Raw genomic sequence first — 27,812 nt, forward strand, 5'->3', positions numbered from 1 at the left:
TTGTTATAACCAAAGATCACCTCACGCGCAAGCTCCGGTGCAACGCGAGTGTGTGTTTACGTATGTCTGCTGATGGAAACAGATTGCGGGCTGCGCGATAAAAATAGGCACTATACCCGCCTTTCAAAGTCGTTCTGAGTTTCATCCAACACCCTATCACACGCAATCTTCGATGTTGTCTGGTCCATTCTGTACGTCGGATCTGTCGATCGATTCTAGTTTTAAGGCGGTGTAAGTACCGACCGTCTTCAATATCACCGAGTTTTGATAAAATTTTTCACTAACTTTCTCTGGTTCTGAATTATCGTACGATCAGGTTCAACTTTTAACGCGCAATTTTCAATCGAGATCAGGGCTTACTTTTGCCAATTCGCAAAAATATCTTTGCGCGTTTCAGGGATAATCAAGTATATATAAATTCAGTTTGGAACTCGCAACTGCGTTTACAACGTACGGCTAATATAATGAAATGAAACTCGAAATTATTTCCGCCAATTCGGGAACATTTCGTTTTCAATTCACTACCGAAGTATCAAAATATCTTTCAAAGTGTGACATCGTTAGTTGATAAAAATTTTCAGTTTATATGAACTTTTTACTACGCATTTCGATTCATCGACGTTTAATTAACGTGATTTACGTTTGGTCAATTAATACCAATTCTTGAATCGGACCGTACACGGAAATTCTTGAAATATTTTTTGTAACACTTGTATGCAGCATGATATGACCAGAGTTATTTTATTGTAGAGCACGTTAAGAAAATCAACTTTGTCCTAAAATTTTCATAAAAATGTAAACTCAGGTGCAAAAATAATTCTTCTTGGAGCCTTTAACTTGAATTGTAATTTCCTAATCATGACAACATGCTCCTTAGAAAATATTCAAGATATCTAACTATGAGAAATGATTTTTCACAGATCTTACCTTATTGCATTTGCAATATGTACCAGTAAACTGTTCTGAAGTAGTACTCGAGTCCTGTCGGAACTTTTTTCGACAATTGACGCGAAAAGAGATGAGATATTTACATGCTCCTTAATTATGCTGGCAAATATGCTGCACTTATACTTGTAATATATATATATATATATATATTTGATATCACTTTTAGTGAAGTGAATTTCTCCCTCTTTATTACTGTTATTCATAATACATGTTTCATCCATTGACTGTAATGTGATAGTGTAAAAACCGGAGAAATCGCATTTGACATTTTTCTCACTGTGAATACGATTAATTATATCATCGAAAATAACATTTAATTTATTTTTCAGACGACTGAATTTGCAGTGTATAGGTTAAAACTGATTATTACATAGGGTTGAATATTACAAAGTTGAAGTCAGTAACGTTGACATAACGAAACACAAGCAAAGAATGAAAGTTTACCGAAATTCAGACAATCATCAAGTTGCAAAAAAACGATTTTTCCCGAAACAGCATCGTTGCATCAACGTTACGAACTCCAACTACCTTATTTAATATTTAATAATTAACTATTTATATAATTATGATGTATAATACGTCGTCTCACTTTCGCAACAACGTGAATTACGAAGGTCAAGAGCAAGAAAATAAAAAACTTGATAAATTGCAGTGCATAATTATCTCCAGGAACAAACGCGGTTTAATATTATAATATCTGCAGCATTTGCTGGATTATCGTAATGCCTTACGTAATGTACATACATACACACATAATATTCTTACAAAATCGTGACAATTAAATATTTTCTCAGTGTATCAATCACCCGTTTATAATGTTCTTCAAGTTTCCCTCCCTCAGTAATTCTCGCTATTTGTAAATCCGCGTAACTTCCGGTCCACCTAGGCAGAAGCCGTAGAAGCTGATGCATATAGAGCTGAGACTCTAAAAATCCGACAACTAACTGTCAGTATAGTTCTATGCAATCGCCGTGGGATTCCGTAATTTGTCTAATTACAGCTACGTGGCTTTCTGCTTATTACAGACTGCATGTTGTGCGTTACGAGGTTTTACTCATGGCTAACGGCTAACAAAGTTCGAGCAAAACACGCGCTATCTATCGCTATCATTCAAAGACCGTTAAATATTCCAGCCAGGCTTGACGACTTTTGTCTGGACGGCGTGGAACTCTCCATACACGAAATTACCACAAGTATGGATAATATCGATACGCGGGAAATTTTTTATTTTAAAAAAGCAAACTTCAATTTCTCTTTTTCACCAAGAAAAGATTTGTTTTCGTGAAGATTTTTATTACCCAGATTTTCATACCAGTAGCGCTGGCGACTTTTATGTGAAGCGTGTGGAAAACTCCACAACCTAATTATTCACTGTGTGTGAATTTCAAACCTTGAAATATTGTTTCAAATTTTGAATTTTAAAGCTAGATTTGTGTGAACATCCGAATAACCGACTGACGATACTCGTATACTTGTCGTTCTAATTTCTAACTTACAGAATAAAATTTCATCGGATGACCGATGAAATTTAAACGTAATTCGGACTTTCTTTCTTTGCATGCCTGAAATAAATCAAATAAAAACAACTTTTCCCCAGGTTTTCAAATTTCGACAGTACATATGTGTATTGAAAAAAAATGTGAACCTTGAATAAACTTTTCGCGGAAGATTGAGTTTCTTGTGCGTAAACTTTTATTGCAAATGGTTGAAATTTTTTCTCCATACACGTATACTAGCGTAATATAAAAATTGTCAGACTTATCTTCTCATTTCAAATTTTTTACTCAAAACAAAAACGCGGTCTTTATCGAATCTTCCCCATTCGCAACTTCGATCGTCCGAAAGAACTCCGCACCCTGAGATTTCTCAAGTCGCCGACCCTGATTCCAGTAATCGGTATCCAGATAACCCTTGAGCTCTGAAGTTGCGTTTGATATTTTTAATACTGATCAATACATTGTTGCAATCTCTTATGATTTCTTTGCTGACATTTCGCTGTTGTCAAAACATTCCGTGGGTTATAAACATTTATCTCTACTGTACTAAAAAAAAAAAAAATTAGACCGATGAAAAGCGTTATTGATTTATTGAGTTGAGTAAATCGAGCACATTTTTAGCACAGCATCATGTCTACTATTTTGGACACATACGTTGCATCAAATCTGCATCCGACTTCGGTTAGCAGTACTTGTTAAACATATTCGCTATCTGCATTGATATTTTCGGGATGAACTAATTCGGGCGAAAATTAGATAGATTCGAGCGATTTCATTTGAATATCGGGCGAATTTTCCTTACGATAGCTGCGACGTTCGAAGTTGGAAGACTCGCTTTGAGCATTTTCTTTAAACGGCGTTATGGCAATGTATGACATACCTATGTACACTTGGTCTAGAAATCAGTTTATTCGATCGGAGTTGTGAAGGTGCTGCTTATCAATTTAAGCCCGCAACGTGACATTAGAAAATTGGAGATAAACAACCTGCAGTGTCATCGATCCTCAGGCATGACGTAAAACAAATATTGAATGTAACGTTCGGTGAATAAAACATATATTATTTGTAAATTCCTATAATTTCCGAACATTGACCCTTGGGATGTTTAATCAATGTTTGCAGAAACCGTTTCTTTCGACGGCCTACTATTACTACTTTCAACTAATTGATAACAATTTTTCAACAAACCCATAAAATTCAAGCCTACTTATTGACACGATTTGTTATCCGAAGTTTCTGGGAATCGTTAAACATAATATGACGATAACCTATAACCAATATTAAGCTATAAATAATCGATGTATCGATTACTCGAGTCCAAAAAAATAATCGAACACGACTCGATTGAATCGGTAAAAATGAATCCGCGAATCGATTATTTCGTATTTTTTTTGAAACAACGCATATGATACAAAAATTTCGTAAATTTCAGGATGTAGTCTTAATAGCGGAAAAGTTTTTAGATGATTTATAGTTTCATTAAAAATATTCATCAATTTCAGGTGAAAACATTCATTTATCTTCCACTTATTACATCAAATAGGTATTTAGTAAGTAAGACAATAATAATAATTGATACTCTAATTACGTAAATTGATATTGCACTGCGTCATTTATGGGAGTAAAAAACAAAAATCTATTTTGAGGAAAAATAATCGATTAATCGGGAAAAAATAATCGATTAAATCGAATATATGCCGAGTGTACCAATAAAGCATGAGATTTTTTCACTGTAATGAATGTTGCTGAAGTTTGCAAAACTGACCAATCAAAATGTCGAATCTGCTTTTCACGTATTAGTTACTTTCATTCGTACTCGTAAATTACCATAATATATTATAGATTAATAGGGTTGTCCATAAACTACGTAGCTTAATTTGGATTATTTTTAACCCATCCCCCTTCCGTAGTCTAGTGTAGCTTTTTATCAAACAACCCCCTCCCTCTCCCAAACTACCTACGTGGCTTATGGATAGCTCCTGTGTGGTGACACTTCACTTTTCTAATATTGAATAACTCACTGTTCATGATAGTTAAGATATCATTTTTATCTGACCAAAAGCATTGCATTATGTCATATCTAATAAAAACAAAATTACATGTAATGGCGTTGGGGGGGGGGGGGGGGGGAGGGGGGAGAAGCATACGAGTTCGAGAGATTCGCGATACTCCTCAGTCGGCTTGAGTCTGGCCTACGTGGAGCTACTATATCGTCAGTAGGTACCGGCGAAATTCATTGAAGTGTTTGGTCAAAAGCGTCAGTTTCTTAGATTCACACGAACTTAAAATGTGGAAACTGACGCTCGTGTCATTACTCCTTATTTACGGAATAGCCAAATATTTTGGGTAAGTAATTGAGACAAGTTTTAGTTTTTGTTCGGCGAATTCGTAAGGTTTATTCGCTTGTCGACTTGAAATGACAATGTGTTGTGATAGCCCTAGTGAACTTGATACAATCTTCCCTGGTTCTCAAGATTCAGTTAACGGAAAAAAACTGACGAACTAGCAGTGCACATTTTATCTATTTCAATAATATCTACACTACATGATACTCATAACTTTGATCCTTTAACTTATAATAAGCATGCAACATTTTAGATCCACCGGACAGCCTGAATTACCTGTCCTACCAAGTGATCAGTACTGGGGACCAGGACAAGCTCGTGAGGTCGACAAAAGCATCCGTCCGTTCAAAATTGACATTCCAAAACAGGTCCGTACATGAACTGCGAGTATTTCTTGTTCTAACGCTGACGCGCACGAAACGTCGTCACTAATTGTCCAAACTTGCCGTTAGAATCGCACCCAAATGTTCAATCACTGGTCATTTCCATTCTGTTACTTTTTTCTCACATATACAAGTAGTAGCATTCTCAGATTCCATTTGTTGGAAAATTTTAATAACTATTGACGTTCAGCATGATTAAGAAACACGCTTCAATCATGTTTTACTGTTGATGCGATAATGAGCATCCACGGTTGATACTAAGTGCGACCGTTGGACTTGAGGAATATACGGTCCTTATGTAAAATCCTTAGATTTCTTTTTCAATGGTATTTATATATTTCCCTAATTTGTCACTGAGGTGACATGCAACGTTTATTTGAAGTTGATAACATAAACTCTTTGCACAGGTTATTGATGATCTTAAAACACGCCTCAGTCGAACCCGATCCTTAACAAAGCCACTGGAAGGTGCAGCATGGACTTATGGAGTGAACACCGGGTACCTTCAAACGGTACTGGAATATTGGAGGGAAAAATACAACTGGACGGAACGCCAAGCGCTCCTGAATAAATACCCCCAGTTTAAAACGAATATTCAAGGTACCCGGCGATCTCGACGACGCAATGAACATCCGAAACGTATCATGAACTATCGAGCATCATAATGTTCCAAAAATTCTCAACAGGTTTGGACATCCATTTTTATCACGTCAAGCCCACAGTTCCTAAGGATAGACCAGTTCGAGTACTGCCTTTGCTGTTGCTTCACGGTTGGCCAGGATCCGTCGTCGAATTCCAAAAGGCCATTCCTTTGCTTTCCACGCCACGTCCCGATCAAGACTTTGTTTTTGAACTAGTCGTGCCGTCACTTCCGGGATACGGATTTTCCGACAGTGCGGTTCGGCCGGGATTAGGCAGTGCTCAGGTACTGCGGAACTTCCAAAAGCACGTAATCTTTTGTTGGGTACGAAGGTTATTCGCTTTGATGATCCTCGTTCTCAATGTACAGGTGGCGGTGTTGATGACGAATCTAATGAACCGATTGGGATTTGAAAAATTCTACACTCAAGGGGGGGATTGGGGAAGCCTTATCACGACGAACATTGGCATCCTCCGTCCCACAAAGTGGGTATCCGAACTAATTTCTTCGACAATTTGGCTGATGCTATAAATGCCTGCGTAAAATTTGTATTTCAGTGTTCTCGGAGCACACCTGAACTTGTGCAGCTCAAGAACAGTTTCCTCCACGTTGTGGAGCATTCTTGGCTCCTACATCCCGTCGCTGATTGTCAGCGATGAACACTGGTCCAAAATGTACCCTCTGAGTTACCATTGGTCACGTCTTGTCGAGGAGATGGGATATCTTCATATACAGTCAACCAAACCCGACACTGTCGGTAAAAGAATTGTTAAATCTAACACTTTAACCACGAAATATATGAGCTCACGGTAAATTAAGATTGATTTAATTCTTTCTGACTTATCACGCCTTTTTCACAGGCGTCGCACTTAGTGACTCTCCAGCCGGACTAGCTGCCTACATTTTGGAGAAATTCAGCACCTGGACAAATCCGGAGTACAGATTCAGTGAAGACGGCAAATTGCTCGAAAAATTCACCATCGACGAGCTTTTGGACAACCTGATGTTATACTGGGTGACCAACTCAATCACGACCAGCATGCGCCTGTACTCTGAGAGTTTTAACTCGGCACAACAAAGCTTGAAATTAGACTCGTGAGTGACGAAACGACACGTTACACACACAAGATGGTATAAGTAACGAGAGGTGTCATGTAACCGTCGATATTTCTCATTACAGAGCTAACCTACGAGTGCCAACAGGTTGCGCCATTTTTCCCCATGAAATTTCATATCAGCCGGAGTCACTGCTACGATTAAGATACTCGGATTTGGTTCAAGTGAATCACATGCCCCGCGGTGGCCACTTTGCCATTTTCGAGGAACCTCAACTGCTCGCTGATGATGTGTGGTCTTTCGTTGGCCTGGTGGAGAAAAAAAAGAAGACTAAACAAACTGCCACATCCACCGAGCTGTGAACAATATATTTGTTAAAAATACGATTTTGTACTTGATGGTATATTTCGATTTATATAAATACAATGTAGCTACAGTTGTGTATTTTTTATTTTTATCAAACAGTCAGGTACCTATTTATTGTCATCGTGGACAGAAATCCATACTTTATCATGGCGCATCTTTTAAACAAGCTACACCGCAGACCCTTAAATTAAACGAGATCATATTCCGATTGCTTACCAAATTATACGGCAAAAAAGAGGATATATAGACGTACGGAATTGTGATTTGAATTTTGCTAGCTTATTTTTTCATTTTATCGCATTCAAACTGCTGTCGGTCGATAGATTTAAATTTTACCGAAGACTGCCGAGGCGTAACGATTTGAAGATTAGTCAAAGGGTAGTAATTACAGCGTCGGTGCAGTAATGGTTCTCATTATTTATACACGCATAAAAAAGGAAGTACCGAGGAAGTAAAATGTATTGCACAGAGCATATTAATATCTGCATTAAACTGACGGACGGCACAAACATACTATAGGGTGATTTTTTAATTACATCCAGATGTATATTTTATCAATCGCTGAACTTAATTTCAATGGAAATGCTAGACTTTTAAGCCTTACAGGATCTTATCTCACGCGACATACTCGGGTGCCACCGTGGATAAAAACAATGTTGCCGAGTGTGGGTGTACCGTCCGTTGAAGTTCAATTTATACTCACACCCAATGTGCATGTGTCAGTGTTACCTTTGTAATGCATCGAGTCATCTTGAGTCGACATTGATAGCCAGACCCTGTGAACACACGTTGAAATCGTAGCTGCAAGTTTACAATACGAGGAGAATGTGGTGGTGGAGACTTGGGATCCATCGGGCCAGTGGAAGGGGCAACGAATACCGCTTCACATACCTTACATAACGCGACATAACACGCTACGCGTTAGTTTGCTGGCGCCCGGTATCCATTGAGCAGGTCTTTTTCTCGCCGCGATTCAACTCATCCTTTCATTTATCTCCAAGGTCGGAAACGATAGACTTGAAAAGAACAAAATGCTGAAGCTAGGAGCTCTGTCGCTGCTCCTTATCGTTGGACTCGTAAAATATATCGGGTGAGTAACTAAATTCCGTAACCACGGTAATAGTTTAAACACTTTGAATTTGGAAACATAACTCCGTTCGAGATAAACCAGTTTCACACTGTACAGATAATAATTGATAGATAATTACGGTATATGCGATTTCAGGTACAAGGGAGAGCCTGAGGTACCAAATCTATCTGGTGACCAGTATTGGGGACCGGGTAAACCTACAAAGATCGACGAAAGCATCCGTCCGTTCAAGATCGACATCCCAAAAGAGGTCGGTACACCATTTCTTGCATTCATTTTTAACTCACATCATTTTTCTGTATACGCTTGCACGTGCTTAAGGGGGAGGGGGTAAGGGTTTCAGCGTAAGAAAAAACACTTTTTTTACGAATTTTTTTTAAAAGTATGGATTGAGCAAATTTAGTCAAACTCGTTGTACATTATTAAGTATACTTTTAACAATATTCTGAAATTTTTTCATGAGGAAATATTGAAAAACAAGCCGGTGACAGAGCTTGCCCCAGAACGTCTCAGAAAAAAAAACAATTTGCGGTGTTCACTATATCTCGGTCGGAAATTATCTGATATCAAAAATCATTAAAATTTAGTCAAAGCATCGTCAAATCCTCCCCCCAACGTTCTTTGATTATTTTTTTTTTTCATTTCAAAATTTTTGGTTGCCATTTAAAGTGTGAACTACTATTTTTCACGAAAAATTCCGCCATTTTCTGGGTGGAAAACCCCCTTGATTTAAAAAAAGAAATTTTAACTAAACGTTGGGGGGAGGTATTTTATATGTAGAAAACGTGTATTAAGTTTGAAATGAATCGGTCAAGTCGTTTTTAAATGGCAGTAAACACGAACTTTGAAAAAGTAGTTTTGAGAAAAATCACAAGCGCACGATCGAACCTACAACGACAAACTGACGCTCGTCTCTCGTTTTAAAATATTGTACAGTGTACAGTATACATACAAATATGAAATATGTCTTTATGGCTTTACTTACTTGTCTTTACTAAATAAAATATTCTCGAAACAGGATAATGGACCAGAACGATAGAAGTGAATAAGCTGTATACCTTCTGTCAGAGCTATAGTGTTAAAGAGCAGGAGACTAACTAGATAATAACTTCAAGAGTTTTGCTCAGATCGACTTGAAATTTTGGGAATATATTCTTGAAATGTTTAACAATAAGATAAGACAAAAAAAAGTTCGATTTTTCGAAAGTGCAAAACCTTACCCCCCCCCCCCCCCCCCCTTAAGCAGAAGAGCTGAGAACCACGTACAAACTGTTGAAACGGAATATCAATTGTAAGTTATACAACATATATCAGTAACTTGAAGAAATCCATTGAATTATCATAATACAATTAAAATACGTAATTAAACCTGAGCTTGCCGAGTCAACGCCCGGACAACGTGATCCGTCTGAAAATTGTTGCGAGTTGTCGCTCATTGTCAGGTCCTGATCGACGTGCTGAGGATTTCAACTCAGATATTTCTTCCGTTCCGTTATCTCGTACGCGACAAGCGACGCTGCTACGGTCGTTGATTAAATAATCACTTTCCGGCGATCAATTATATTGTCATTTAACGCGTTTATTATGTACTAATCCAGTACCGCCACATTTGTCCTGATGCAGAAATACCTGAATCACGATCGGTCTGAAAAAGATTCGGGATTTACACGGTGGCAATAACTCTGTTGCAATTATTACGTTTTACGTAGGTTATAGATGACCTGAACAAACGTTTGGAACGGACGCGGTCGTTAAGAAAGCCGCTGGAAGGTGCAGGATGGACTTACGGCATGAACAGCGATTACTTCAAAACGGTATTGGAATACTGGAGGACAAAGTACGACTGGAGTAAACGCCAGGCACTTCTCAACAAGTATCCCCAGTTCAAAACCAATATTCAAGGTGAAATAGTATGAAAATCAAAAAAAAAAAAACTTCTTAAAATGATTTCTCGTTGTGATGCGAACAACCGAACTCGATACAGGTTTGGACATCCACTTCTATCATGTCAAGCCTACAATTCCAAAGGGTAGTTCAGTCCGAGTTCTTCCTCTGCTGCTCGTCCATGGCTGGCCAGGATCTATTGTCGAATTCCAAAAAATCATCCCCCTTCTTATGACGCCACGTTCAAATCAGGATTTCGTCTTCGAAGTGATCGCACCATCGCTTCCAGGATACGGATTTTCCGACGGCGCAACTCGACCAGGCCTCGGAAATCCTCAGGTAAGGTGACGAGTCTACTACCAGTTGTCCCCTTCAGAATTCGATACATAAATTTAACGCCTATTTTTCACGGATAGGTGACAGTGTTGATGAAAAATCTGATGACTCGGCTGGGATTTGAGCAATTCTACACTCAAGGTGGCGATTGGGGAAGCATCGTCACCGCAAACATGGGAGTTCTTTATCCCAAGAGGTAAATGAGCTACAGGACTTTTAAAAAGTTCTGTAAAAAAAACCGTTAAATTGATAAGACAACTTGCCGATTTTCGTCCATCCAAAAATTGTCAGAGGTGATTCTCTAGACCCTAAAACGGGGTGATTGTAATAACTACCCTTATTCCGTTTTCTCTTTTTCCGAACAAAAAAGAGCGGTATAAAAATGCTATTTTTGTCTCTCGACATTTCATTTCAAGGAATCGCAGAAAAAAGTCGAAACACTGAATAAAATCTTAATCTTGGACCTTCCGAGTCCCTTTCTACTTCGTAATTCGTACTCCTATTTCACAAAAAATAACACCTGACTTTGTTATAGTATTAAAATTGCAGAAGAAACAACAGTGTTCACATTGCCTGTAGTAAATGCAAAAAAGCCGCATAAAGAATTTGAAAAGAAGTGTAATGGAGATAGTTATTTTACTTTTGAATGCCACTTGGATTATTCATTTGTGCCTCTTATTGATCGAAATGTCTAACTTTTTTTTCTGATAAGAAATTCGAAAAGTGATCCCGAATTTTTTCAACAGTACTGTATTCTCCGATCACGTCGTGTTTTGATTCGAAATTGTAATCTAAGAAAAAAGCGGCCGGCTTGTATAACTGATTCTGAGTTTGAATTTTTTCAGCGTTTCTGGTATACACCTAAACTTTTGCTTGCAAAACTCCCCGTCATCCACTCTGTGGTCAATCATCGGCGCCTACATACCATCTCTAGTTATCAGCGATGAACATTGGTCAAAAATGTATCCTCTTAGTCATCACTATTCCCGTCTTCTTGAAGAGACAGGATACATGCACATCCAGGCGACGAAACCCGATACCGTCGGTAAGATGGCTGTACCAAATATGCAACTCTCGGTTCATTTGAGATTGAATATGATTCACCCTGATCTGTGAACAATTAATGTTTCTAGGAATCGCTCTTTCCGACTCTCCTGCCGGTCTGGCTGCATACATTTTGGAGAAGTTCAGCACCTGGACGAATCCCGAATACAGGTTCAGCCAAGACGGCAAATTGCTAGAAAAATTCACCATGGACGAGCTGTTGGACAATGTTATGGTCTATTGGGTGACCAATTCTATCACTACCAGCATGCGCTTGTACGCCGAGAGTCTTAACTCGGCAACTCGAAGTCTCAAACTGGACGTGTGAGTTGACGAACAGAGTTATTAAATAAGTTCCAAGACTCGTGGTTAAAAAGAATATTTATTCCATAATTCTCGAATACGTAACCATTTCAGGTTTCCCATCAAGACGCCAACAGCCTGCGCCATGTTTCCGAACGAGATCTCGTATCAATCAGAGTCTTTGCTGCGATCGAGATATACGAATTTGATTCAAGTAAACCACATGCCTCGGGGCGGTCATTTCGCCGCTTTTGAGGAGCCGCGGCTTCTTGCTGACGATCTCTGGTCTTTTGTTAGTAAGGTGGAGAAGAAAAAACAAAATGAAAAAACTGCGAAATCTTCAGAATTGTAAAACAATCTTTTTCAGGGTTCGAAATATTTTTTATACGTTTTATTATGTGTACCGATATTGAAAAGTTGAAATAACTTGAAGTGTTTCGTTTACTGTTTTCAATATCCTCCATCTGCCATCTGAACTCAACTGTTTGAAAAAAAATTATGTAGTTACAAAACAACCAATGTGTTTTATGTTGACACATCTTACTGAACTACTCTTGCGAAAAGAGATGTCATAAAAATTGTTCCGTTTAAACCTTATTCGAAATATGAATATCACTACAAATAGTTGCAAATGTAATAGCTGAACTGTTAACATCTTCATAACGTGACTGTTGTTAGAGTTCAGTTTCTTTGGTTTTATAAAAATTCTAATACCTCGTATAGTTTTCCTTCAAATTCCGGAATTCAGGTAAAAGAACGTTCAAACCGGATGAGTAACAAAAACGGTACGGCTGGTGGCACAAGGAGCCAAACTACCAGTTCTCACGACAAAGTGTTTTCAACCTCTCAAAGAGTTTTCAACCTCTCGATATAAGAACCTAACTCATTGTCAGCGAAATTAGTGAGACTGTAGAATATCGACGGTTTCATGTCCTGTATCCTATACCGACCGCTGTAATTGCAGGCATGAAAGAGTCTGGATCATAAGCAACTAAATGTACTTTTGGACTGATGATGAGTTTACTCTGAAGGCCATTACCGGGATCGCGACCAAACAATTACGTCAGCAAGATTCTTAAATTATTTAAGAGCAACTGGTTCACTTCCTACGAAATGCTTACAACAACTCGTAAATCGTAGTGGGACTCGTAAAAAGAGAATTATTTGGAGATGTACAAGTTTCAAGGTCAGAATCAAAGTGTTACAAACTGTTATACTTCATAGAAAGCATTTGACTTCGAAAACCCTGGAGAAAATACGCGCCTGACCAAAATCCACAAAGTGATCGAAATTTACGACTGCACAGAGCTTTGCTTCTATAATAAGCAGTATTCTTACATCGCGGCTGTATTTTTTGTCGTCGTCACGCGGCTAAAGTAATGAACGATCTTTTCTACGCGATTCGGCAAGTCATCGTTAGACGAGAGTAATCGTGAAAAAACAACTTACGTTACTCACAATGGTCAGCAACAGCACGAACCTTCAACTGTGATATAGTGCTTATCGCATTCCCACATCATGGAGTATTCCAAGAACCCGAATAGAAAAAGAGATTCATACTTTTTTCGACGACACTTTACTAGTGGTCAGTGTCATTGGGCGCATGATCGAATAAAAATTATTCAAATAGCGTAGTGTTCGACGCAGAAATAATAAGGTGCTAACTGTCTGACCAGATTGTAGCTGATTAACATTCTACGTTCTGCTTGGAGTGGGAGAAACTGATAAAGGAGGGACGATGAATGCCGTCATCGAGGTAGGAGTTTAGATAGTGAGCAGTGATCGCCCGTTCGGCAGAACCACCGCACGGCTCCTCATGCGTATATTTTGAGTACGGTAACAATAAATTTTGTGGATTCGACCAACGCTGGCAGCTGGGAAAATGTGGAAAATCGTATTCATCGTTCTGCTGGTGATTTTTGCTGTATCAAGGCTTTTCAGGTTGGTAACAAAGCCTAGATTTTTTTTCCCGAGAACTTTTAAGGATTGGTTTTACTTGTGATCAAAAATCAGTAGTAAGTCAGTCTTTTATGAGTTACTACTCGAACATTTTTATGTATAACTCAGAATTTTTGGGAATTTCATTAAATTTTTAAATTATGTCCAAAGACATGTTGATTTTAAAAATAAAAAGTAAGATAAAGAAAATTAGCTCCCGGTCGAATTCGCTGCACTTTAAGTACGCACATATCCTTGCGATCAAAAGTTCTCATGGACACAAGTTCCAAAAATCAGTAGTTTCCGACATACATTTCAGATTTTTATCAATCATAAAGCCTCAAAGAGATTTGAAATCAAACTTTCCTTTACTGAAAAACTATTTGAAAACTTTTTTCAGGGATTTTTAGGGTTGAAACAACTAATTAAAAAATCGCAGACCAAATCCAAGAGGCCACGGGTCAGACCCTGGTCGATTTGGGGTGGAATGCTGCATGTACTATTTAAACTCAGTAAAATCACAATTGCCTTCTTCTGGAATGATCGGTGATTTTTTGTTCGCACACAGTACGTTTTACGAATGATTAACATTCCCAACACAGTTTGCTTTTTAATATTCGGAATACATCGTGCGTCGTGATCATAACTTATGATTATTTGGTTGTTAAGAAGTTGAAAATTAATAAAACTTGAACGACTGTTCATAAGGATTATACTCTTTATCGCTATTCACATAAATATTCATAACTACGCAAATCGCTTATGATGAAATGAAATTCATACACAACAAACAATTTTTCTAGATGTTTGTGATATTAGAATTTACCTGCATATACTACTTCATTTATATGAAGTTTGCTACCACGGAAGACGGGGGCGAAGGGGGCACGACACTTGGACCCATAAGATTACGTAATACGATAAATCGTATGCTTTGTTACAGCTCGTACGCTGATGTGCCCGAAGTACCAAATATACCGACTGACCAACACTGGGGACCTGGAGAGTCACGCATAGTTAACACTAATATCCGTCCATTCAAAATTGACGTCCCAAAAGAGGTTAGCACATCAAATGCAAGGGCTGCTGCTACTTTTTTTTAAAACTGTTATTTTCCTTTTTCAATACCATTTACATTGCCTGACTGAAAGGATTTATTCTAAGACAAAAATAACTATTTCTCTCTGGCCTGAAGTAATTACTATTCTTTCTTACTGCCATTTGGAGTTCTTGTATTCATCGGAGGTTTGTCCTCCTCGATATTTCATCTTTTTTAACAGTTATCCTCTTCTTGTTCGTTAAGTAACAACTACTTTAACCAATCATTTCGGGAGATTGTGAATTGTGAAACTGATAACATTTCGGACAGATTATTGATGACCTCAACGCACGCCTGAGTAGGACACGATCTTTGCGAAAGCCACTGGATAGTGCAGGATGGACTTACGGCGTGAACAGCGAGCACCTCCAAACCGTACTAGAGTACTGGAGGACAAAGTACAACTGGACGGAACGTCAAACCCTCCTCAACAAGTATCCTCAGTTCAAAACTAATATTCAAGGTGAATTACTGCACCTGCATCTGTAGTCAAAAGTAGAAAAATTCTGGTATTATCGATCGTGATGATGAATGATTACTTTCCACAGGTTTGGACATCCACTTCTACCATGTAAAGCCTACGGTTCCCAAAGGTAGTTCTGTGAAAGTTCTTCCTCTATTGCTGGTCCATGGCTGGCCTGGATCGGTCGTCGAGTTTCAAAAGATCATCCCTCTTCTCACAACGCCACGTTCCAACAATGACTTCGTATTTGAAGTGATAGCGCCATCGCTTCCAGGGTACGGATTTTCCGATGCCGCGATTCGCCCCGGATTAGGTAATGCTCAGGTATGATCGAAACTTCAAACTACACCTTGATTCCGACCTGAATTTTATCGTAGAAGCCAAGTCATTGATTATACACACATTCACAGATGTCAGTAGTATTGAAGAACCTGATGAGCAGACTTGGATTCGAGAAATTCTACACCCAAGGTGGAGATTGGGGCAGTCTTATTACCGCAAATATGGGAGTCCTTTTTCCTGATAGGTAGTCATTTTCACCTTTCTTCGAAGAGCCAAAATCTGTACGAACGAGAGATATGATAGTCGGAAATTGATACTGACTCTTCTGCAATTCCAGCGTTTTTGGAATACACTTGAATGCATGCTTCTCATTCGCACCTTCGGCCACTATTTGGACAATTTTCGGTTCGTTCGTCCCGTCTTTGACCATCAGCGATGAACACTGGTCCAAAATGTACCCTCTTAGTCATCACTGGTCACGTATGCTCGAAGAATCGGGATACCTACACCTCCAAGCCACCAAACCTGACACCATTGGTATAAAAAGAAATCCCGAAAAATCAGATCCTGTGTCTAATTATGAGGTGGAAATACATACCGTTAATTAATGCCTACTAACAAACTACTTACGCATTGTTTTTAGGCACAGCGCTCACTGACTCGCCAGCTGGTTTAGCCGCTTACATTTTAGAGAAATTCAGCACGTGGACAAATCCGGAATTCCGATTCAGCAAAGACGGTCGCTTGCTTGAAAAATTCAATATCGATGAGCTTTTGGACAATGTTATGGTCTACTGGGTGACAAATTCGATCACAACTAGCATGCGCTTGTACTCAGAGAGTTTCAACAAGGCTCATTTTAACCTGAGAATAGACTCGTGAGTGTGCAAATGAAATGATTTATTCCGCTGTTTGAAAATGGTAATTAGGGAATAACCTCTTTTCTGACTTCGCAATCATTGTCTACAGCATTCCGATCCACACACCGCTAGCCTGCGCCATATTTCCGCACGAAATCTTTTACCAATCGGAGGCTATTCTTCGATCGAGATACGCAAACATGATTCAAATAAACCATCTGCCTCGCGGTGGCCACTTTGCAGCTTTTGAAGAGCCTCAGCTTCTTGCTGACGACTTCTGGTCGTTCGTCGGTCTGATTGAGAAGAAAGAAAAAACTACTCAGAAGACTGGCAAATCATCGGAGCTATAAGAAAATTAATCTTACAACTTTTCAGTTCATTTTTATGCGTCGCATGGTCTACAATTATGAAAACGTGTATCTGTTCTCAAGTTCACCAAAAAAAGATTGGATTTGGGGAAATTGATTTCAGCTTTCTACTGAAAATGGTCAACTGGCTCAAATCAACGAATGTGTACCAGTATAGAGGCTAAAATGAGAATCACAATTCGGAAGTAAATGTTGGCATTGTGTAAGGTGTTCCTGTATTTACGGTAGAATTGTATCTGATTCAACTACAGTTAAAATAAGCAAACATCACGAATAGTGATCTTTTCAACCTCTTGTTCTGGTGTGACAAAATTCGACAAAAGGTGATATCAGGATAGAGATTTCAAATAAGACGGGGAAAGTAATCGATTCGAATATGCACATAACGTGTCTCTTTTTCCATTCTCTCTATTTCATGCCCAACGGGTCCGTAATAGTATGTAGGTTCTGTATTGTCCTTTAATGAGTAAAATTTAGCTATATTCGAACTGAGATCATAGTCAAATAGTCTTAATTTGGCAGAAATTAAAAATAATATTTTGTATTATACATATATTAAAAAAATTTGAATGAAATTAAGCAAACACCCACCGATGATTAATATTTGTCACGAATCCGCTAATCCAGACTAGATTCTGTACGGTATCAGAAAAGATAAGATCCCAAGACTTATGTGGTCGCTGCAAAAGCACACAGCAATCAAAAATAAAAGCAGATTTGTCTCAAACACCTAATAATATCCAGATCAACAGGATTTGTTCGTTTCAGTCGATCAAAGTCCATGGACCTTCTGATATCCGTAACTCATGTTGAGCGTGACCATACAACGGTGTTGTTTATTTTGGCTAGGCGTGTGAAGTTATACATAATGAAAGAGTAAACGTGATTATGTCTGGTCATCGTTAGACGGGCATAAACGTTGGTGAAAAGAAAACCTGTTTATATCATTGATTATACTTGGTACAGCCGCAGGCTTTCATCGGGATCTGACTGACTTGAAAAGTTTATAACGAAGAAGAATTGGCCGATGTGGTTTGCTACTTTCAAAAACGTCTCACCGATGATTGGTAATGTCGAATTAAGTGGGAGGAAACGATACAAGCTAAAAGTACACTCGAAGCGTCAGTTCTACTAGGTACGTGTAGTTCGCTGGTTGTTCGTCACAGCCTGTCCGTTCTACATACAACAAGTTCACTGCATTCGAAAACTTGGATCAACTCACAAATATGTGGAAATTCACGTTACTGTTATTGCTGTTGATCTATGGAGCTGCAAGGTACTGGAGGTGAGAAAAAATAATCTTAAATTTTCGAATGGTAATAAAGAGAATATTGCTGTGTAGTGCCAAGGAGAATTTCTAGCTGTGATTTGATACAAACTTTGCATCACATATTCCTGCAGACGTTAATCTCCCGGTAATAATAACTTGAAAATTCAGGCGTCCCTTTAAATTTCTAATGCTAAACAAGCCTTTAATTTCTGCTTTTAATCGATGATTTTAATTCACAGTAAAGATGTGTGACCATTAGGGTGTCCCTTATTTACCTTTAATCCCTTTTAGTACAATAAAACATGTACTGAGGATGTGTCTGAAACACGTGTATTTAAAATGGGGAAATTCACCCTCGTGATGGTACGTGTTGGAGTTGAAGTAAAAATTTGAAAAAATGAGGGAAATTTTTTAAAATTATTCCAAGTCAATTCGGGGGGTGAAACGGAAAATATTCGTCCATTACCTAAATAAGGGATACCCTAGTGATTATTTATTCTAGTAACTCAGAAAATCCCAAAGCACCAGCAGTGCCTGACGACCAGTACTGGGGGACAAGAGAATCTTACTCGGAAGACAAAACTATTCGGCCATTCAAAATTGATGTTAAACAAGAGGTATATGCTTGATAAACTAGAAGATTTTTACATACGTAGATCACATTCTGCAATTGACGGTGTGAATTTTACGTGCAGGTTATCGATGACCTTGAGATGCGCATTAGCAGAACCCAATCTTTGAGAAAGCCACTCGAAGACATTGGATGGATTTACGGCGTAGACAGCGAGCACCTACAAACCGTACTGGAGTACTGGAGGACAAAGTACGACTGGACCAAACGTCAAAGCCTCCTTAACAAGTATTCGCAGTTCGAGACCAGCATTCAAGGTGAAATACTAAAAGTGCAGTTGTTTTTGGAATAAGCGAACTCCTAGTATTCACGACTGCGATGACGAATGATTTCACAGGCTTGGACATCCACTTTTACCATGTGAAGCCCAGAATCATCGAGGACAGTTCTATCAGAGTTCTCCCTCTGCTGCTGGTCCACGGCTGGCCCGGATCCATCGTTGAATTTCAAAAGATCATCCCTCTCCTCACGATACCACGTGATGATCGGGATTTCGTCTTTGAGCTTATCATACCATAGTTGCCAGGTTACGGGTTTTCGGACGCAGCAGCTCGCCCTGGTTTAGGCTCCACTCAGGTATCGCAAAAATTGAAGAGAATATATGTGTATGAGCAGACGAGTCAACGTCTGAATAAATGGGTGAATTTTGGAAATTATATTCGTTGTATAATGGTTGTTGATGGTTTGTTTCATTCAAAAGCATGTAGATCAAACTTGACTCTCATATTTTTCTTATCACAATCAACTGATAGGAAGCATCGTTATTGATAATAACGTCAATCATTTCGCGCAATGTCATGTTTTGCGATGTCCACGATATCTCCAAAACCGATCAACCGATTAACTTCGAATTTGGAAACAGTATTCTTGAATAGTTTATCCCTTTCGCCAGAATCGATATTTTTTTTCATCGAAATAACGACCGTCTAAAATTGAATTTCGATTCTCGATCTAAGATTTTAGACTTTTTTTTCATTGAAATAACCCAAAAAATGTAATACCTATAAAAAAGCAGGATCTTGGCAAAAAGGTTAAACTATCCGTGAATCCTTTCTCTAAGTTTAAATTAAATTGGTTGAGCCGTTTTCGAGATGTCGTGGGCACGGCAAAACAACGGGTGTAATCACCGACGATTTTATACAAATCTGTAAATGAATCATAATCAACGTGCTTTCGCAAAAACGAATCGCAAATGGAATTGCACAACTGGCATTCAGGATACAACTTCCCAAAATTCACTTAATTTTTTGGCCGTCCACTCGTGTATAACTCCTTAAAAATCACTTCCCTCACCATACTGACTATCAATCGAGCACAATTTCTAATTTCCACATTCCCACGAGCAGATGACGATAGTGTTGAAGAATCTAATGAGCAGGCTAGGTTTTGAAAAATTCTATGCTCAAGGCGGGGACGCGGGAAGTGTCATCACAGCAAACATGGGAGTTCTCTACCCCGAAAGGTGACTGACAGTGTACTTTAAAGCGACTTTTTACCAAACAAGTCATAACGTCAAAAATGAGCATATTTATGTCGCCTGTTGGATACGTATATTACAAACGACTAAAGTATTTTAAATAATTTTCAACACCCCAAAACATAGCCTGTGTAAATCTTCTAATTTTTTCGTTCTTTTCTGCCACCTTTCCTTTCCGTTCGTAGACTTTAAGTCGACTCCCCACCTCGAAGTGCCGTCTCACAAAGACGGCGCGGAAATTGGATGCGTGGGATATTTTCTCACCTAAGCAAACAGTCCCTCGCCCTTGGGTAACGGCCGAAAGCGAGACACCCTTAATTCCCCTAATTCCGACCGGGGACGACCGGGGACGAAGCCGACTCTCCCTTGCAGTGAGTCAATTCCCCACAAACCAGACTTCCCCATGCCTTTATTATGGCTCATGAAACGAACTGCTGCAGTCTAGGAGACGAAGGCAAAACAACCGAGCACGGGATCTCCGTCAGCCTCTTTCTCCTCCATGACGCACACATGCCGGACCAACCATTGCATTCACGCGTGACGGTTTTGGCCCTCTAGCCGATCCCGGAGAGAAACCCAGAGTGCAGCCAGTCATGCCGATGCGCTTATCGACCCTCGGGAAATCCCATCATCAATCACTTTCTTCAACTCCAGTAAGGTGTGTCCGCCTTTGTTGACCTGACGTGACGGCTGAGACGATCGCAGTAGGCCGAAAATTTATACTTCTTATTAATTTTATTACCAGATAGTCGTGCATTGAGTAATTATTAAATTATTAGTTTTCTAAGGAATGATCGTCTTTTTATATGTACAAAAATACTGGTATTATAAACAATCGCTTACAGATATCGATGGTTCGATTCCAATCGCTTGAAAATTATTTCGAAAAACTAGTAAATTTGTTCGGTTTCACTCTATACGATGGATCACTTTGTTCGAAAGACTTTTTTCTGCCAACACCGAGACACTTTTTATTACCATGTTATGGTATGGTTGAATATTTCGTCTTTCAATATTACACTAACGTTGATTGTGATCAACGATTAGCAATATTGAATTGAATACTGAAAAGGAATTTGTTTCAGCTACTTTCCAGTAGGAAATACTTTTCTGAATTAAATGAGTCAGGATATGAGTGAAATCGAACAAACCTACTAGACTTTTAACTATTTTTTAACGATTTTAAATAAATCATCGGCATCAATGGCTTTTGTTCATGCTTCCAGTATATTCTATTCTTGTATTTTTGCCGAGATCTTCGTAATTTACGATATAACAATTTGACAAGTGCTTAATGTACAACTAACTCATGATAAAATTAATAAAAAGTATCGGTTTTCGTTCAGCCAATCATAATACCCGAAAAACTCTATCGTCACAATGACACAGTTGATTTATAGTGATTAGTTGTAATTTCCTGTGATTCCTTCCTCCTCCAAAAATCACTGACCATCAGAAATAAGGGGTCATATTGGAAATGATCGAAAATAACACGATAATGGAGATTATATAACATTCGTTCAAAATCAATTTTAATGAATCGGAATCATTCATTTGATCTTCAAGTAAATGGTACCTCGAGAAGTTGAATAAGAAAGGCAACATATTGACGAGGTCCATGAATTGGAAGTTTGCCTTTCCTAATGCGGGAAATTCTCAAGAAATTTCGATGCACCGTCATTCCAAAACTGATCGGTATTTAATTTCTGTCGCGACCACTACATTTTTACTACACTGAGAGAAATTTTTAGTTCCGGTTACCAGTCAGTCCTTAACTATTTTCATTTTTTACCACAATAAAGAAATATAGTTCTAGGTAGAAAATGAAAATTAGTTTTCTAGCTGTTACCGGAAAGTCTATTGTCCGTTACTATTATTTCTCATTACGATCACCGTTACTATATTTTCTTGCAATTGTTGCGGCAATTTAACGCTTGTAAACCTTTGTTCGGTCATTCCCACAATATATTCGAGGTCCAAGGAACCGACGAAGGTATCGCCGATATGACACGTACTAAATTTACACGCGAATCGGTACTCGTGCAGGTAGTTACGATAACGACAAGGAAGTATGAAAGTGAAGTGAGCTGTTGAACTTGAAATTTCAGTTAGACACGTTTGAGGAATCAGCTGTTCCCATACCTGTACGTACGTGCATAGAATCGTATACACAAAAATGAAAGTGTGCACATCGAGTTCGATTGCTCGGTATCGTGATATTGTACAAACATTCTCGATTGGTTTAGAAGCATCGTGGGAGTGCATTTGAACGTCCGTGCAGGAGCGCTCAATTCAGCTCTCACGGCTTCGCATTCCTGGTCGGAAGAACAAAGCGCAGATATATAATAGCGGGACTCGTAGTCAACGGATTAGTAGTTGTAGGGTAAAGGCGTAGGATTCTATAGTGCGTGGCGAATGCGTAGAAATAATTATTATACCCAGGTTACGTATTCAACGCACGTATAAGTTGCGCGGTTAAGTATGTGCGCGCATGATTCCACGCGAGGCCAGCTTGGGAATTCTTCCTTTCCTTTTAATAGCGATAAAAGGTATGCCGGACGCTTGGCTCATTCGTTCGTTGAAAAAAGGAAGCTTCATCTCGATCTGTAATCCTATGAAAAGGCTGGTAACGACTAAAAATTATCCTTTCCGAGCAGTACGTTTAATTCTATTGACCGAATTTGTTCGAATAGTTATCGTACCGAGACTCGTAACGCGTGCATCGTAGAATCATTTTTCAAACATTTTTTTAAAGGCATCTCTTGTTGTTTTTAGAAAAGAAAAAAAGACGCCTAAGAAGGTCGGTTAGTAGGAACAATCAATGCCTTTCATAAATTGTATCAAGGGATAGTCGTACATTGAATATTCATCAAGTCATTATTATATTTATCAGCTACGAAGATCTCTCTCTCTCTCTTTCTATCTCTGGAAAAAAAAACAATAATACATGTTACTGTAATTGTAGACGGAAGCTTTGATATCAATGGTTCATTTCAATTCCTTCGATTTCAATCTGAAATTGTTGATTTTATTCAAAAGAATCAAAGCTTTTATAAGCTGACTAGTAAAGGATACCTTTGAGGTGGTCTGTCTTCAAAATCTACGAAACACGAGAAAATTTGACATTCGTCTTTTAAACGTTTTCTGGCATCTTTTCGGTGTCTTTTGGTCAAAAGTGAAACACTTTTTTCAGACATATTTTAGACATCACGCGTGTTTTTCCAATTTTTTCCGCTTCGTGCAACATCGCAGCTCTGATTTGCCCTTGAATTATGTTTGGAGCAAACATCACTGATTCGTAATCAATCATCTCAGACGATACAATTGTTTCGACATTGGGAAACCCAAGCTCCGTTCGTGCGTTTATTGATTTTTTTCCTGTAGCGTTACTGAGAAAGAACGAGTGTATCCTTGGTGAAAGAAGGATATAAAACTAGAAATTTAGCGACAGATGATTGTTCTAAGAAAACCGTTGTAAAGTAACGGTTTGAAAAGTGTCACTTAAGCTAATTCAATTGAATTTGATCAAAAGATATGGAAAGAATTGGATACCTATCAATTTCAACCATAGATAAATCTTACTATTTAATCGATTGTCACGAATAATAGCTCATTTTCTGAATAAATCATTTCTAAAGACATTCTATAACATACATTTTGTACGGCAATAATGAGTTTTTGTTTTTCAATGACGAGTCTATCATTGATAGCTTATCAATAAACTTTTTCGTAGAATTTCTTTTTATCAACTGATTGAATCAAGAAAAAATCTATTATTGATAAACTTCATTGATTGGAATTTATGAAAATTGCGGTAAGGATACAATGTACTTCTAGCAGCGATTAAAGAAAAGAAAAAGAAAAAGGAAAAGAAAAAAAAAATTGTAAAACAACGCGACGTTATCTGAACAACAATGCAACGTCGTCATAATTAAAATAACAAAATCATGCCCGCGAAATAAAGATGTTGTTTCAGGAGACGAAAGATCCCGTACCGATTGGAGATAAACTCAAGTAAGAAGTTCGGTTGTCGAAAATCGGTACCTTTCAATCATTACATCTGTATATTATTTATCATTATTTATCGTATTCCCAAGCTACGGAATAAAACGTGGCGATTGTTGTTGCGATTTTGTCGTCTAGTCGTCGAACGCGCGTTCATATCTTCGGCTATCGTCCCGCAGAGGCGCAGTCGACACGCGAGTTGATTCAGGAAGCAGAAAACCGTGATGTCTGCGCAGAGCTCGTATTATACCGCGTTTCCACGCCGGCGAGGCCGAATGCTTCTCCGTCTTTCGCCGCAGCCGCGTGGCCCGGTCTGACAAGTGTGCGTTCTGACAGTTGATCTCCCCGTGGCGAGGATTAAAACGACGTAAAAGCGCGCAAAAGGAATCGGGTAAAATATGAACGGAGTCGACGAAAGGAACGCGGGTCAAGGAGTCGAAATCAAAGGAGGTCTCCGAGTTTCGTTCCTCCGCTGACACCGAGCTTTCACGGGGAACACTTGCCGGACATTATAATGCAGCAAAGAGGAGACGAAAGCGAATAGATTCGCTCGTACCGCACTGCGAACACGTATCATCGTTGTGTAATTAATGGCATATACGACGGTTGTGTAAACATATTATATATCACGACGTTATATGCGACTTACATATTGAAACGCCGAGGACTCGGCACTGCGCTGTAATAAAGTGGCGTGTTTGTGTGCGTACGTATTTTTGTGTTCTGCAGTATCAGCGAATGAATAATTCACGGTTTCGGGTCAGTTTTGCAGTCACGAAAATATTATACGACTTGCGGATGATTGAAGAATATATATTATATATATATATATTTTTTTATTTTCTGAAGTATCGCGATGAAGGATACAACGATTACCACGTGCGCCGATGTTTATCACTGGAGCAACATTGATGAAATCCCCAGCACTTCGAAAAGGTAAGCGTAAAAAACGGTGACACTCGACCAACTTATTTATACATCATCGATACTATTTAGAAGGTCCAAATATTCCAAATCCATTATTTTTCTACAATCTCCAATTTCGAAGGTTTCGTTCGTCCCGAAATTAAGTATGAAACCTCCGGCATTGATCGCGACAATTCATTTCGCATTATTGCCACAAACCTCCCCGCAATCAATATTATCTTGTCAACGTATAATTTGTAATGATTTCTGCGAATCCATTTTCCGGACAATTCGAAAATTTAGAAATTTAAACAAAACCGAGACGTGAGTAGCGCTGAGGTGCAATGAGCGGCAAAGTAAAACGGCTGAGTTTACCGTGAAACAAAACGCAGGAATCGTGATAACTCTTCACTAACGAGTGTTGCATCTTTGTTATCAGCTACCGTAGAATCCTCACTTCCTGCAGCAAGTCTCTTCGATTTCGCGATATTCAAATCGCAAAAATGCTTTTTGTACCTACATTCGGACGTATTTGCTTAAGCAACAATATATTTAATAACGTATATAAATAACAGATTTAAATAATAATGTATGTTCGTATAACGTCGTGCAACAGCCTTTGGAGTATTCATAATCAGCCAATTGGGTTTCTTTTATACGATTCATCGTTGACTATTTATTTTATCACTTTTATAATTACACTCAGTATCAGTCTAATTTTAATCCGACATCACGTGTCAGTACCGACAAAAACAATACTATATCACGTATCCGTAAGTCAGGCGAGAATAATTGTGTTCGGCTCCTTTGCTGATGAAACAGTTTTTGCGCTTGTGTTTCCACATCCCTAATTTCTTCGATTACATTCTGTCATAAAAGTGTTTTTTTTTCCAACGGCGTGGTGCTTGTAATTTTTTCCTTAAAACGATTGTACAGGTACACAAACCGAAGTGGATTCTGACCGATTAAAGGCCGCCAATTAAATAGACGGTGTAGACGATAACCGTGACTTTGAATGGGGCAGAATTGACCTCGATTTTTGTGCTTACCGACATTGACCTCTCCGACTGCTGATTTTCCTTTGGGTCTAATTATATGGATCTGAACGCGGAATTTATTGTCTGAATAGCTGCGTTGTGCGTGTGAACAAGGAATGGCGAAATTGCACATTACGTCATTGACGAATTCGAGTAAGGTATCCTGAACTCCTTCTCTGCTTCCTATTTCTCACGGTATTCCGAAGGGCATTCTAACAACAAAGTGCTCGTAAACGCTTCACAGTGGTCGCAAGGTCTTGCAGTTTTACAAGCACCTATCTAATATACGTCACCATGTATACAGGCTGTGCAGGCAGTCGAAAAACAGGTGTAAGCTGTTCTGGCCTGATCCTTATCTGGGGTCGTTCTTATCGACGATGCGGAATTGTCCGTGTAAACTCACACGTATAATAATTTGCACAAATGTTTCCTCGTCGGTATTTCATACCGTGTAAATGGACAATTTGTTTGACACTGTAAGTAGTCAAATTCGAGACACGTCGTATTGATCAATCGCCCCTCACGACTCGCAGTCTTTAACGTTTGAAAAGCAATAAACGACGGCTGATTATTGATCGCTGAAATAATTCAACATCATTCGTATTGAAACAGTCTGATGTTATTATACGTCACTCAACCTTCGGCTGTCGGGTTATCTGCAAGTATTACACGCAGCATGTTGTGCGAGGATCAAGGCAGCAACCGCAGTTCAGGCCATTCGATGGTAATTCACTCGATGCCTTTCTTTGCCTCGCGCCGAGATTGTGAAACCGAATAAAATTTCGTCCGATTGTCTCACCCTCCATTATGCGTTTTTTTTTCGACGACAAGATAACGTCTTGCCGCCGAAGTCTGGACGTCGTCGACTTAGCTCGGAGAACGATCGTGAGAGAAAGATGTACCCTCGTTTAACTCGGGCACCGAGTGCTTCCGGTGCTTAAACCCACACTTATTGTCAGCTTGACTGGCGAGGAAAGCACCCGCCAACCGTAGACAATAACTCATTAACTCGCTTACTTTATACTGACCCGAGACGTCCGAAGTCGCCCGGATCAAACTGATTTAATTTCAACTCACGACTCACCGTTGATTTACTATACATATACGCGCCTCATTTTGTAAATATTTTCGTGATATTACTGCGTGGTCGAAGTCTGTTTGTCTAATCAACGTTTTTAATTTAGTGTAAATTGTTTCTTAAACTTGTGGAATCGGGTTCTGGTTGTATTGCTTGATTTTCTGTAACTTCGTTAGACGCAATATTATTAAAATATTTTATCGGTTTCGGTATCGCCAGCTGCTTCGTGAGGTGATTTTAGAGAACATCCTGGTTTATTCCAATTTCAAAACTCAGTTTTGTGGGCAAGCACTCGATTACGGATTCCGATTAGCAGTAAATTCTTCACGTTGGCCGGTTCAAGTGGTAATATGAGTTTTAAAACGTACTAGTACTGTCTTATAGTAATGACTTGAGACTCGATAATTTATCGTTGGTAATAGCTCAGCTGTGAAAGTGAAAATTTAATAACTGTTCAGCGATATCTACTCTCGGCATCTAATTTATGGTTCTTATTTATTCATTGCA

General features: G+C 38.9%; 4 protein-coding genes, 1 long non-coding RNA gene and 1 pseudogene across 9 annotated transcripts in view; all 6 read left to right on the forward strand.

The window, feature by feature from the left end:
* Nucleotides 1-4,603: 4,603 nt before the first annotated feature.
* Nucleotides 4,604-7,304, forward strand: LOC124300023 (juvenile hormone epoxide hydrolase 1-like). Of its 2 annotated transcripts, none has more exons than XM_046753623.1 (8): nucleotides 4,604-4,790; nucleotides 5,043-5,157; nucleotides 5,580-5,772; nucleotides 5,859-6,097; nucleotides 6,182-6,297; nucleotides 6,370-6,569; nucleotides 6,673-6,907; nucleotides 6,993-7,304. In XM_046753623.1, exons 1-8 carry the CDS (start codon nucleotides 4,732-4,734, stop codon nucleotides 7,228-7,230), a joined length of 1,395 nt encoding a protein of 464 aa, XP_046609579.1. In that variant the 5' UTR covers nucleotides 4,604-4,731; the 3' UTR covers nucleotides 7,231-7,304. The 2 variants fall into 2 exon arrangements, with proteins under 2 accessions (XP_046609579.1, XP_046609580.1); XM_046753624.1 differs by lacking the exon at nucleotides 4,604-4,790 and adding an exon at nucleotides 5,373-5,498.
* An 839-nt stretch (nucleotides 7,305-8,143) lies between these two features.
* LOC124300022 (juvenile hormone epoxide hydrolase 1-like) lies at nucleotides 8,144-12,323 on the forward strand. Its single transcript, XM_046753622.1, has 8 exons — nucleotides 8,144-8,324; nucleotides 8,460-8,574; nucleotides 10,034-10,226; nucleotides 10,309-10,547; nucleotides 10,625-10,740; nucleotides 11,390-11,589; nucleotides 11,678-11,912; nucleotides 12,006-12,323. Exons 1-8 carry the CDS (start codon nucleotides 8,266-8,268, stop codon nucleotides 12,241-12,243), a joined length of 1,395 nt encoding a protein of 464 aa, XP_046609578.1. The 5' UTR covers nucleotides 8,144-8,265; the 3' UTR covers nucleotides 12,244-12,323.
* A 1,269-nt stretch (nucleotides 12,324-13,592) lies between these two features.
* Nucleotides 13,593-17,476, forward strand: LOC124300021 (juvenile hormone epoxide hydrolase 1-like). Of its 2 annotated transcripts, none has more exons than XM_046753620.1 (8): nucleotides 13,593-13,832; nucleotides 14,773-14,890; nucleotides 15,199-15,391; nucleotides 15,477-15,715; nucleotides 15,802-15,917; nucleotides 16,011-16,210; nucleotides 16,317-16,551; nucleotides 16,643-17,476. In XM_046753620.1, the coding sequence occupies exons 1-8, from the start codon at nucleotides 13,774-13,776 to the stop codon at nucleotides 16,881-16,883; spliced, it is 1,401 nt and encodes a 466-aa protein (XP_046609576.1). In that variant the 5' UTR covers nucleotides 13,593-13,773; the 3' UTR covers nucleotides 16,884-17,476. The 2 variants fall into 2 exon arrangements, with proteins under 2 accessions (XP_046609576.1, XP_046609577.1); XM_046753621.1 differs by lacking the exon at nucleotides 13,593-13,832 and adding an exon at nucleotides 14,309-14,337.
* A 149-nt stretch (nucleotides 17,477-17,625) lies between these two features.
* Nucleotides 17,626-20,283, forward strand: LOC124300030 (juvenile hormone epoxide hydrolase 2-like; annotated as a pseudogene).
* A 46-nt stretch (nucleotides 20,284-20,329) lies between these two features.
* LOC124300033 (uncharacterized) lies at nucleotides 20,330-21,635 on the forward strand. Its single transcript, XR_006907133.1, has 2 exons — nucleotides 20,330-20,650; nucleotides 20,720-21,635. It is a non-coding gene; the product is annotated as an uncharacterized LOC124300033 (long non-coding RNA).
* Nucleotides 21,636-24,519: 2,884 nt separating this feature from the next.
* Nucleotides 24,520-27,812, forward strand: part of LOC124300031 (uncharacterized) — a 36,592-nt gene continuing 33,299 nt past the window's right edge. For 2 of the 3 annotated variants that reach the window (XM_046753639.1, XM_046753647.1), the window contains exon 1: nucleotides 24,520-25,220. Coding sequence is in view for 1 of the 3 variants with exons in the window: in XM_046753647.1 (XP_046609603.1) it covers nucleotides 25,141-25,220 (80 nt within the window). In the remaining 2 variants the exon portion in view is untranslated. The remainder of the gene's footprint in view (nucleotides 25,221-27,812) is intronic. The other variant, XM_046753643.1, reaches the window with a different exon arrangement.

This window comes from Neodiprion virginianus, chromosome 3 (assembly GCF_021901495.1).
Source record: "Neodiprion virginianus isolate iyNeoVirg1 chromosome 3, iyNeoVirg1.1, whole genome shotgun sequence".
In the NCBI taxonomy this organism is placed as follows: domain Eukaryota; kingdom Metazoa; phylum Arthropoda; class Insecta; order Hymenoptera; family Diprionidae; genus Neodiprion; species Neodiprion virginianus.

Coding starts and splice junctions, on each gene's coding strand:
- LOC124300021 (XM_046753620.1), top strand. CDS start 13,774: ATGTGGAAAATCGTATTCATCGTTCTGCTGGTGATTTTTGCTGTATCA. Junction 15,918..16,010: donor GGAGTCCTTTTTCCTGATAG/GTAGTCATTTTC, acceptor CTGCAATTCCAG/CGTTTTTGGAATACACTTGA. Junction 16,211..16,316: donor CACCAAACCTGACACCATTG/GTATAAAAAGAA, acceptor CATTGTTTTTAG/GCACAGCGCTCACTGACTCG.
- LOC124300023 (XM_046753623.1), top strand. CDS start 4,732: ATGTGGAAACTGACGCTCGTGTCATTACTCCTTATTTACGGAATAGCC. Junction 6,298..6,369: donor GGCATCCTCCGTCCCACAAA/GTGGGTATCCGA, acceptor TTTGTATTTCAG/TGTTCTCGGAGCACACCTGA. Junction 6,908..6,992: donor CAAAGCTTGAAATTAGACTC/GTGAGTGACGAA, acceptor TTCTCATTACAG/AGCTAACCTACGAGTGCCAA.
- LOC124300022 (XM_046753622.1), top strand. CDS start 8,266: ATGCTGAAGCTAGGAGCTCTGTCGCTGCTCCTTATCGTTGGACTCGTA. Junction 11,590..11,677: donor GACGAAACCCGATACCGTCG/GTAAGATGGCTG, acceptor TAATGTTTCTAG/GAATCGCTCTTTCCGACTCT. Junction 11,913..12,005: donor CGAAGTCTCAAACTGGACGT/GTGAGTTGACGA, acceptor TAACCATTTCAG/GTTTCCCATCAAGACGCCAA.